At 37.8% G+C, this 12,607-nt stretch overlaps 1 protein-coding gene across 2 annotated transcripts in view; it reads left to right on the top strand.

Annotated features, from left to right (window-relative positions):
• The window catches only part of agk (acylglycerol kinase), an 88,753-nt gene that overhangs the window by 25,275 nt on the left and 50,871 nt on the right, over positions 1 to 12,607 (top strand). For both annotated transcript variants that reach the window (XM_078568211.1, XM_078568210.1), the window contains exons 2-4: positions 6,631 to 6,670; positions 10,696 to 10,775; positions 11,688 to 11,763. In XM_078568211.1, coding sequence (XP_078424337.1) covers positions 6,631 to 6,670; positions 10,696 to 10,775; positions 11,688 to 11,763 — 196 coding nt within the window. The remainder of the gene's footprint in view (positions 1 to 6,630; positions 6,671 to 10,695; positions 10,776 to 11,687; positions 11,764 to 12,607) is intronic.

Below are 12,607 nucleotides of genomic sequence, written 5' to 3'. Positions count from 1 at the left end.
AGAAATGACCCTTTAATCGGGGCAGCAGCAGTAGAGTGAGTTAGAAATCATCCTTTAATCGGGGCAGCAATAGAGAGAGTTAGAAATGACCCTTTAACCGGGGCAGCAATGGAGAGAGTTAGAAATGACGCTTTAACCGGGGCAGCGGTGATGCAGAGAGTTAGAAATGACCCTTTAACCGGGGCAGCAATAGAGAGAGTTAGAAATGACCCTTTAACCGGGGCAGCAGCAATAGAGAGAGTTAGAAATGACCCTTTAACTGGGGCAGCAATAGAGAGAGTTAGAAATGACCCTTTGACCGGGGCAGCAGTGATAGAGAGAGTTAGAAATGGCCCTTTAACCGGGGTAGCAATAGAGAGAGTTTGAAATGACCCTTTAACCGGGGCAGCTGTGATACAGAAAGCTAGAAATGACCATTTCACTGGGGCAGCAGCAATACCGAGAGTTGGAAATGACCCTTTAACTGGGGCACCAGTGATGCAAATAGTTAGAAATAGCCCTTTAACTGGGCCAGCAGTGATACAGAGAGTTAGAAATGACCCTTTAACTGGTGCAGCAGCAATAGAGAGAGTTAGAAATGAACCTTTAACCGGGGCAGCTGTGATACGTGAGTTAGAAATGACCCTTTAACTGGGTAGCAGCAATAGAGAGAGTTAAAAATTACCTTCTAACTAGGGCAGCAGCAATGCAGAGAATTAGAAATGACCTTTTAACTGTTAGTCATTTATGGGGATGCAGTCATGGGTAGCAGGTATAGACAGGAACATGGCCATGGTGACAAGCTGCCTTTCGTGGTGGTGTGATCATTTGCTCAGGGTTTCAGATTGTGGTGGGGATTTGGCCAGGGTAAATGTTGGCATGGAAAAATTATGTGAAGAGGATGTTGCTTTAAATCCCCTGAAGCAGTCAATAACTATTGGAATGGACAGAGGAGACGGGAACAGCTGTAGACCTTTCAGCCTGTTGTACCATTCAATTATATTGTGGCTACTCTGTACCTTAACTCCACTTACTTGACTTTGATCAAATAAACCTTACTCTTACCAATTGATTTCAATCTTTAAAATTTCATTTGAATCAATATCTATGGCCTTTTGAAGTGGAGAATTCCATAATTTCTACCATGCTTTGTGTTTAAAAGTGCTTTCTGATTTCATTATTAAGTGGTTTGGCTCTAATTTTAAGAATTGCCCCATTGTTCTGACTCCTCCACCCAACCAGAGGGAATAGCTTCTCTGCATTGTCTCTATTGAGTCTATTTTTTTATCATTTTAAATGCATCAATCTAATTGCCCTCAACCTTTAAAACTGAAGAGAATATAACCCAATTTTATGTAACCTGTCCTCCGAATTTAACTTTAAGTCCTGGTATTCTGGTAAATCTGTGCTGTACCCCCTCCAAATCCATTATATCCTTCCTGAGGTTCAACGCACAGAACTGAATGTAATACTCCATATGGGGTCTGACCAACTGAAGAATAATTTCCTCCCTTTTTACTACAAATCCCTTGATAAAGGCCAATTTTTGTTAGCTTTGTTGATTTTTTTTGTGGTTATACATTAGCATTTATGATTTGTGCATTTGCATACCCACATCCCTTTGATCACAGTTTGTGTCTGCATTCAAGAAAATGTTTATAGAACCATGGAATCTTACACAATAGAAGGAGGCTATTTGGCCCATCATGCCTGTGCAAACTGTTTTTAATTCCATAACCCTGCAATTTGTCCTCTTGGACTCCATGACTAATTACCATTTATAATTTCCTATGGAACTTGAAATCACCATTATTTCAGGTAGTGCATTCCAGGTCTTAACCCTGTCTGAATCATAGAAAGCTAAAGCACAGAATAAGGCCATTCAGCCTATTTTGCCACTGCTGGCTTTTTGAAAGAGCAGTAGTGCTTGGCCACGGACCCCAACTTCTATCTATAACCCTTCTCGCGTTCAAGTACCTGTCCGGCTCCCATTTAAAATTATTTAAGGAATCGCCTTCCATCATCTTTTCAGGTAGAACGTTCCAGATCCTGACAACTCTGAATGAAAACAAAATCCTTATTTCCCTTCTAAAGATTTTGCCAATGATTTAGAATCTATAACCTCTGAGTTATAACCTCCGGTGAGGTGGTGGCATAGTGGTATTGTCACCAGGGTAATGCTCTGGGGAACTGGGTTTGAATCCCACCATGGCAGATGGTGAAATTTGAATTTAGCAAAAATCTCGAATTAAAAGTCTGATGATGACCATGAAACCACTGCCAATTGTCGTAAGAAAACCCATCTGGTTCACTAATTAATGTCCTTCCTTTAGGAAATCTGCTATAGCCTGGCCTAGATGTGACTCCAGACAATTGACTCTTAAATGCCCTCTGAACAAGGGCAATTAGGGATGGGCAATAAATACTGGCCTAGGCACCGACGCCCATGTCCCGTGAACGAATAAAAAAAAACTCACCAGAGGGGGTTGTTTTTCTCTCTCTTCTGTATCTCTCATTATTTTAAACCTTTATTAGATCACCCCTTAATCGTCTCTGTTCCAAGGAGAACATTCCTAATTTTTCCAACCTCTCCTCATAGCTGAACGCCTTCATCCTTGGTAACATCCTGGTAAACCTCATCTGTGTTCTTTCTATGGCCTTCACATTTTTTTCTGAAATGTGGTGCCAGAATTGTCCACAGTATTCCAGCTGAGGCCTGATCAGTGATTTATAAAGTTCTAGCATCATCTCTTTGCTTTTATATTCTGTCTCTATTTGTAAACCCATATGACTTTTTAACCACACACCAATTTGCCCTCCAACCTTTAAGGATTTGTGTATATGGACACCAAGATTTTTCTGCCCACCTATACTTTTTAAAATTGTGCTACTTATGGTATATTATTTTTCCATATCTGTCCACCCAAGATGGATCACTTCACATTTCTCTGCAGTGACCTCCATTTAACATGCTGCAGCTCGTTTCACTTTCATGTCTATGTCATCCTGAAGTCTATAACTATCCTCATCACTCTCTACTTCGTTGCCAAGTTTTGCATCATCTGCAAACTGTATAATTTTGTTCCATGCACCCAAGGGTAGGTTGTTTATTAAAATTTAAGAGTAATGAACCCAAAACTGACTTTTGGGCAATGCCACTGCAAACCAGCTCCCAGTCTGAAAAACATCCATCCACTACCATCCTCTACTTCCTGTCATTGAATCAATTCCATATCCATACCATTTTCCCTTTAATTCCATTAAATGGCATAATTGCCATTTTCTTAACAAACCTCCTGCTTTTCTGATTTGTCTTTTGTGCATCTGAAGTAGATTACCTCAAACCTCACATTGATCTGCATCTGTCACCATTTTGCCCAATCAATGCTGTATGTCTATAACAGCAGGAAATTGTCAGACTCAAGATCTTAAATAAAATCAATTGAAGTATACTGAAGGTCCCTGTAAAATCTTGTATATGTTCGGATTTTAAAGAGAAGTAAACTCAAATAAACATAAAATTCAAATAAATGTAAATTTAGTTGGAAACTGGTGCTTCAAGAAGTACAACATCACTTAGTCCTGGGAGGATGGAAAGCTAAGTATAATGACAAGGATTCATCGTATTGTAATGCCCAAGTGCTGCCTCAGGCATGACACAATTGCACTTCTTTTAAAAGTGATAGCTGTGAAATGGGAAGTCGGTGTGATAAACAGGAATTGCAAACAAGGTGCAAGACATTTAATTTGAGTTTACCTTATAATGTAACTGCTCTGTACTGGGGCAGGAATTATGGAATGTTATAGTTAGTATTGGTACTGTGATAGTGATTATGGGATTGTCATTATTATCACTGGTTACAGGAATCAGTAACTCTGGACAGCGTTAATAAGTTACATTGATTATTGGGGTATTAATAAGAACATGCGAATTAGGATTAGGAGCAGACCACTCGACCCCTTCAGCCTGCTCCACCATTTAATAAGATCATGGCTGATCTGATTGTGGCCTCAACTCCACTTTCCTTCCTACCCCCTATACCCTTTGACTCCCTTGTCAATCAAGAATCTATCTAACTCAGCCTTAAAAATATTCAATGACCTGGCCTCCACTTCTCTCTGGGGAAGAGCGTTCCACAGACTCTCAACCCTTGAGAAAAAATTTCTCCTCATCTCTGTCTTAAATGGGAGACACCTTATTTTTAAACTGTCCCCCTAGTTCTAGTGTCTCCTACAAGGGGAAACATCTTTTCAGCATCCACCCTGTCAAGTCCCCTCAGGATCTTATATGTTTCAGTAAGATTATCTCTCATTCTTCTAAACTCCAATCGATACAGGCCTGATCTGTCCAACCTTTCCTCATAGGATAACCCCCTCATCCCAGGAATCAGTCAAGTGAATCTTCTCTGAACTTCTAATCCAATTATGTCCTTCTTTAAATAAGGATACCAAGATTGTACTCAGTACTCTAGATGTGGTCTCAAAGCCATATACAACTGTAGCAAAACATCCCTACTTTTATATTCCATTCCCTTTGCAATAAACAACACCTGATTTTGAATAGAGAGATTACATTTGCTGTTTTCCAAGCTGATGGGACCTTTCCAGAATCTAGGGGATACTGGAAAATTAAAACCAATGCATTCGCTACCTCAGCAGCTCCTTTTAAGATTCTAGGGTGAAGTCCATCAGGACCTGGCGCGTTGTCAACTTTTACTTCTAATAATTTTCTCAATACTCTTTCCCTAGTGATTGTAATTGTTTTAAGTTCCTCCCTCCCTTTCACCTCTTGGTGAACACTTATTTCTGGGATGTTATTTGTATCCTCTACAATGAAGATAGATGCAAAATATCTGTTCAATTCATTTGCCATTTCCTTATTCTCGATTATTGATTCCCCAGGCACTCTCTGTAGAGGATTAATGTTTGCTTTCCTTACTCTTTCTTTTTAAATACCTGTAGAAACTCTTACTATCTGTTTTTATATTAATAGCTAGCTTTCTCTTGTATTCTAATTTCTCCCTCCTTTTTTTAAAACCATTTTTTGCTTTTTTTTTTATATTCTGTCCGATCGTCTAACCCACCACTAATCTTTGTGGAATTGTATGCTTTTTCTTTCAATAATGTGACAATTAAATTTACAGTGAGAAATTAATGTTACTGGATCAGTATTGAAATGTTATTTTATTCATTGGTTCCTGTACTAAGGCAACTTTTCAAAAAGCCTTTGATAAGATGTCCCATAATAGACTAATGAATAAGGTTAGAGAATGTGGAGTCAGGGGACAAGTGGCAGAATGGATTGCTAGCTGAATTCAAAGACAGAAGGCAGACTGTGGGAGTAAAGAGTAATTATTTTTAGTGGCATAAGGTGGGAATGGTGTTCCACAAGGACTGTTGCTGTTCACAATTTTCATTAACAATTGGACTTTGGAATCAAAAATACAATTTCTAAATTTGCAGATGACACCAAAGTTGTGGGGATAGACAATACTGAGGAAGTCTGCAACAAAGGACAGGAAGACTTTAATAAACTTGCAGAATGGGCAAATAATTGGCAAATGAAGTTCAATACAGATAAATGTGAGGAAGTACATTTTGGGAAGAAGAATACAGAGGTCACATTACTTGGAAGGTGTAAGTTTAGGTGGGGTAGAGGAACAAAGGGATCTCATCTAAAGTTGTGCTGCAGGTTAGTAAGGCCGTTTAAAAAAAGCAAACCAAGCACTAGCCTTTATTTTATAGAGGGATAAAATTGAAAAGCAGGCAATTTATGGTAAACCGTGTATCAAACCTTTGTTAGACCACACTTAGAGTACTGCGTGCAATTCTGGTCACCATATTATATTAAAAAAAGGATATAGAAGCACTGGAGAGGGTGCAGGAAATGGTGGTACCAGAAATGCATGGGTATACATATCAGGAAAGGATTGACAGGCTGGAACTTGAAAAAGAAGATTGAGGGGTGACCTAATAGGGGTCTTTAAAATTCTGAAAGGTTTTGATAGAGTGGATACAGAGAGAATTTGTGGGGTACAGCATAACTAGAGGCCATCAATATAAGATAGTCACCAATAAATGAGGGAATTCACAACAAACTACTTTACCCAAAGAGCGATGAGAATGTGGAACTCACTCCCACAGGGAGTGATTGAAGCAAATAGTATTGATGCATTCAAGGGGGAGCTAGACAAGCATTTGAGTGAGAAGGGAATAGGTGGTTATGATGGTGGATTAGATGAGAAAAGATGGGAGGTAGCTCACGTGGAGCACTGGCTTGGATAATTTGGGCTGAATGGCCTGTTTCTGTGCTGGATATCCTATGTAGTTGTATTAGTTATTGCAGGATGTTAAAGTTAACATGATTGCTGATGCAAAGGTATTCATGTTTTTTGTGTGTAGTGTACATTCTTAAGGCATTATGATAGAATTGAACAAAGCTCATTGAGGAAAATTATTCATTTTGGTTGAGGATTTAAACATAAGGTGACATTAAAAATTGAGAAAGTTAAGAATAAAATATGAAGTCAGGTGGGGCATTTTCACCTAAAGGTTTGCAGTTACTTCTTTAAAGTTTATTAATAGTCTTTTAAGTAAGAATGTCTGCAGTTCCATATGGTGCCTTAAAATATATTTTTATGTATGATTCAGGGACAATCTCTTGCGCAGGGCGGCATGTCAAGAAGCACAGGTAAGGCAATCTTGAGTTATTGGACATTTTCTTGCTAGTTAGTTAGCCTCTGTAATTAACCCAAATCCTCTTTGCAGTCACTGAGGCATTAGGACAGATGTTCAATTTGTATCCTGGATATAAACCTGGTGTTGCAACTGGCTGCCCGCTATAGAGACTGCCCAAATTTTTCAATTCCAATGTTTTCCAATAGATATTGTGTGACTTCTATTACAGGTGGCTGATCCGCAATGGCAGTTTGCTCCTGGGTGAGAAGTAGAAAATCGACCCCATTAACTCTAGTGCGCGGGAGGAACAGCAAGAACTGTGGTGGCCAGGCTGATCAGATATATTCTCTTATGTATTATTCTGCAAGAAATAGCTTTACATTGCTTGGCTTAGTGATAGAATGACTTAAATGCTTTCTTTGGAAGAGTGATTGAAATTTTTATTGCCTATGAGTCTATGCCTAGACATTAATCATGCACCTCTAGATTGTTGCCTGTATCTTACCTTGATGCATGAATGTTATATACTTTAGAGTAACTTGCATAGACTGCATTAGGAAGTTTGATTTCAAATTAGTTAATTTTAATCCATATTCTCGATGCAGAAAAAACCTTTGGTGTTTAAATCAATGATACAAGATTACAAAAAAAGTACAGATGTTGGAAATCTGAAACAAATAAAAAATGAAAAAAACTTTCACTTATCTTTTTCTAATATCTCATTCTGTGGGCCAATGTCCAGTCTTTGTTTACACCTACATGTAACTTCTTGCAATGTATTTGCATATTAAAGCACCCAAAAAAAAATGCAAGTTGTATACTAAATGATGTTGATGATATATCCCTCTATCTACAATTAGAATAAATCCCAAATCTCTACTAGTATAATGGCCTACATAAGCATTACATATCAGTTTCCTGTTTGCCTTGCTCTATCTTGGTTAAAGAACATTTAGAATATTTCAGTTTTTTGGGTTGCAAGGATAAAATTTATCTAATGTGCTTCATAATTCTTGGTTAAAGTGTGTTATGTTTTTGATATAGAGTTAGATTTAGGAAACTAAAGGTTATTTTGTGAAGTTCTAACTTTTTAAAAATCTTTGCAGTGGTTGTAACCACTGAGACAAAGAGGAACTGGGTTTGTTTATAAGTATTTTTTCTAAGGAAATAGGCTAACCATTAAAAGTGTTATCTGTTTGAGACAATAGGAATTGTTTAACCAACTCTTCTAGTCAGCATTTACATGTAGTGTGTTGGAAGTGTTGCATCCATCAAGCACAGCCGCAGACTGACTGTCCACTCCTAGGTTGGCAGTAACTGGTTTTATTGGCATCTTAACTGGTCAATCCCCAGAAACAGTCAGAGGTTAAGCCTTTGCCTTCCTGTCCAACTAAGAAAGAAACACAATCTGCCAAGACTGTCTGTCAGAGCTGATAATGAAGCCAAACCAAAAGGAAATTATTTTCCTCCTTAAGCACAGTGGTGTCTAGATATATAAAATATGTATTTAGCCCACCAATTGGGATAGTGTGGCATGCTTTATTTTCTGTGTTAGCATTATAGAATAAGTTTAGAGAGAGTGCAGAAAAGATTCATGAGAATGGTCCCAGGGTTGAGGAACTTCAGTTACATAGATTGGAGAAGAGAAGGCTGAGAGGAGATTTGATAAAGGTACTCATGAGGGGTCTGGACGGAGTAAATGGGGAGAAACTGTTCCCATTGGTGGAAGGATGAAGAACAAGAGGGCACAGATTTAAGGTACTTGGCAAAAGAAGCCATGGAGACATGTGAAAAAAAATTCATTTATGCAGAGTGGCTAAGATCTGGAATGCACTGCCTGAGAGTATGGCGGAGGCAGGTTCAATCGAGGCATTCAGGAGGGAATTGGATTGTTATCTGAAAAGGAAGAATGTGCAGGGTTACGGAGAGAAGGTGGGGAGTGGCACTAGGTGAATTGCTCCTAAGTAGAGCCAGTGCAGACACAATAGCCGCTTTCTGTGCTGTAACATAGAAACATTGATTCTATGAAGTTAAAATTTACTGTATTTATTACACTGCTCATTCATATATGTGAAAAATAAATCCGCTAGTTGATTCCAAATTAACCTTATTTCATTAGTATTCATCTGCCTGCCATTTGGAAGATAGGGAGAATGCATGTGGAAGTGAGATTACGCTATCCAGTTCACGTAACATGTGGTTTTCACTTGTTATGACCCTACCAGCTCATACTATCTTGGGGTATAAAGGTAACCTCTTGATTTTAAGGGACAGTTGGTCTACTTATGGAAGAGACTGGTGATGTCAATCCCAAAAGACTATCTAGTGCAAATCTAAAGTTTTTAACAGTGTGATTGCCTAATTACACATGTTTTTTTTTACCTGTCTATGTTTCTCCTTGCTCTCCATACCCTCTCAACAAATGAGGACTTTAAAGCATGACCTGTCTGTCCAGTTGACTCTTTCATGGCATCAAAGCCCCCTCCCATCTCTGCAACTGCAAGAGCATTTGGCTAACCATTAAACCAAGAAGGTGGTGGTTACCAATGTACCTTAGCCTACTTTGGCTAGTTGTACTAAGAATTATGCTTTGTTATACTACTTTGAACAACCTACTTCCACCTAATTGAAAAATATGAGCAATCAATTTTTGCTGTTATTTTTGTAGGCTATTATCCTACAGTTGAATCTATATGGCTGTGTCAGCACCACAAACATGGTGTTTCTAGGAATGTTTCAGTAGCTTTCCGTATATTTCCATAAACTTTAAGCTGATAAAGTTAGGCTGTCATCTATGAGTATTGAACAGGCAGCTTTGCCTAATTCTGACATTGGTGTGTAGACTTGTTTTCTATTGCACTGTACCCTAGGTTACCAGCAGCTTGAAACGCCTGTGGAGTTTTTCTTCTCAAGTCCTGAGGCTTAGCTGTCTGGAGTGACAGCTGAGTCTAAATATTTAAAGTGTTCTGCTGACTCCAAATTAGGGTCTTTAAGATGTCTCAGAACTAAAAATATGCATTTAATTTCAATGCTGATTTGTTTTTTTTTTAATGCCAATTTTAACACTTCCGGGCATTCTAGTTGTGCATGACCTTAGTGCACCACTGTTGTTATCTTAAATGTAAACACATGCAAGATGTTGCATTTTTATAAAATACGGTGCATTTCTAGGTTCTATGTTTCTTCAGCTATTGTAAACCTCGTCTAACATTCCTCTTGTGTGACATGTATAGAATGCCCGGCTACCATTATTGTGGCTGCCGTTGATATAATGGAAACTTAAACCCTGAAAGTTAAATAAAAGTAAGCTGCTTATTTGTGATGTTTAAAGTTTGAAAGCATTATCAAGACTGTAACTTGCTTTATGAGTTGACGAGACTGTTAACCTATTTTTGAGGGTTTTCTTTTACTGCTTTGTAAAGTTTTGCTGACTTTATTAATATAAGCCTAAATGCCTCATTGTACCAGTCAAGGGATTGGATATTTTTCCTGAATATGTTTTTAAATAAATAAAATAAACAGTATGAGTTAAGTATCAGTTTACTGGTTAGAATTCCAATTTGTGTTGTTGGATGCATTTTGTGGTTGGTTTTGTGAAGTATTATTAATGGGACATTTTTTAACTTCATTATCAGCACTGAGCACTTTCTCGTCAGATGTCAGGCACAGTATGCTTCAGATGCTGAGTGAAAGTTCCTTGACTATAACCCAAGAACATGAGTCTCTATTCCAACCACAGAATAGAACTCCCAATATATCATTTCTACTTACCAATTCAATAATTTATAGACTTTTCTTGTGTGAGACTGACATGCAAAGCAGCACCTGATCACTAAAAACTTGGTTTAAATTGCCCTAGAATCAATTTGTGCAGAACTCGTACAATCTATTGATCAGGACTATACCCATGTCCCAGTGGTGAAAAAAACATTATGCGAACCTGGTTATCTGATTTCCTGCTGATTCTATGGTATATTTTTGCTTTTCCTTCTCTGGTGTGTGTACATTCTCTGATCAACTGTTTGATTTTTTGTTCAGGAATATGGAAACCAGCTTCTACCGATCAGTGCAAGGGTGAAGAAAGCCACTGTCTTTCTCAATCCTGCTGCTTGCAAAGGGTGAGAGATTTCTTTAAGGCTTATCATGCCAGCTGTTTTTTGTTTAATTAAAGGATGGCAGTGTTCAGTAGCGATACTGCCCATTATAAATGCATTTTATCAGTATTTATCAGCAGTGTGGCAACAAAGAACAATATTTTACCGCTATGTCAGTATTATTTTAGTCTGACCTATTATGAATACGGAGTGCTTTAAATCTTCCATTTTTATGTAGTGATTTTCACCAGCTCTAGCAACATATACTTGAATAACTTATGTTTTTAGCTAGAAAATTAAACTCTTGTAACCTTCTCTGCAGTCAGATGTAACAGTAATAAAATATAATCCCTCTGGCGCCTAAACATATTTACAGCATAATGAGTCAGAGATAGAAACTTGGATGAACACTCAGACTAATTATTGAAATGTATTAAAGGCCTGATTATTTAAATATGTTACATTGGCATCAAGATGGATGCAATGTACTATACCACACAAAGAAAGAAAGATTTGCATTTAAATAATGCCTTTCACAGCCTAACTTTTTGAAGTATTTTTGAGGTGTAGTCACTGTTGTAATGTGGGAAACAATGCAAGCTAATTTGCATAAATGATGGTTCCACATACTGGGACTGGGTGAAATTGCAAATATACTTTATAAATGCTCTTTCTTTCTTCAATGACTATATGAAGTGGAAACCATGCTAAATATACAGTGTGAATGCACTGTCAATGACTGCTTGGAGAGAGGTATCAGCAAACGCTAAGCAATAGATCTGGTTCTAGCTCATTGTTTTTCATTATATATGAATCACTAGAGCACACTTGATAAATTTGGTAAAAGCTCATGCAACTCAGCTGTTGGCACATCATTTGAAAGTAGAGCTCAAGAAACTGCTCTAATCTCTAACAATTCATTTTTAATTCCTTCAGAAAAGCAAGAAATCTTTTCGAAAAGAATGCAGCACCAATTTTGCATCTTGCTGGACTCGATGTAACAGTGGTTAAGGTGAGGATTCAGTCAAAAAATTGGATTAAGTAAAGGTTGTACTATGAGTGACAGAAGCCCAGAATGAAGTGACACCCAGTTGTGACTTGCACCATGAGATACAAAATAAATTTTACAGCACTGCAAATATAGCTGATTCACCCTCTTAAACATATCAATCTAGGGTTTCCTAATACTGTACAATCAAATAGATGAAAATAATGACATTTAATTCAACTCATTTGATTACTCTGAAAAATAAGTATTTATCTTAAGTTAGACCTTGAAATGTGATCAGCATTTGTGCTGCTTAGAGAGAAGGCATATTAAAGAGAGATGCTGTGGAATCTTAATTTGCAATAGTTCGATTAGGGTTGTGATGTGAAGGGTTAAGTAAAGATTAAAATATTGTTGTGCCTATTACAGGTGAATCACTGCAATAAGTTATAAAGGAGTGGTTTCTGATTGGCCCAGGGATTACTGATTGTACAAGGGAGTGTACAGGTACAACACCACTGTTTATATGAGCCATATAGGGTTCCACTATTTGAAAATGCAAAAGCAAAATACTGTGGATGTTGGAAATCTAAAATTCAAACAGAAAATGCTGAAATTCTCAGTAGGTCTGGCAGCATCTGTGGAGAGAGAAACAGTTAACATTTCTGGTCTGTGACTTTTCGTCAGAACTGGAATAAGTTAAAAATGATAGTTTTTGAGAGAGTGAAACGGAGGAGGATAGGAAGAAAAACAAAAGGGGAGATCCGTGATAGGCTGGAGAGCAGGAGAGGTTAAATGACAAAAACTTTAATGTACAGGGCCAAAGGGAGTGGTGATGAGACAAGTAAATAAATAAATTATGTATCCA

This window comes from Cetorhinus maximus, chromosome 22, assembly GCF_964194155.1.
Source record: "Cetorhinus maximus chromosome 22, sCetMax3.hap1.1, whole genome shotgun sequence".
NCBI lineage: Eukaryota > Metazoa > Chordata > Chondrichthyes > Lamniformes > Cetorhinidae > Cetorhinus > Cetorhinus maximus.
This window is presented reverse-complemented; position numbering and strand designations above follow the sequence as displayed.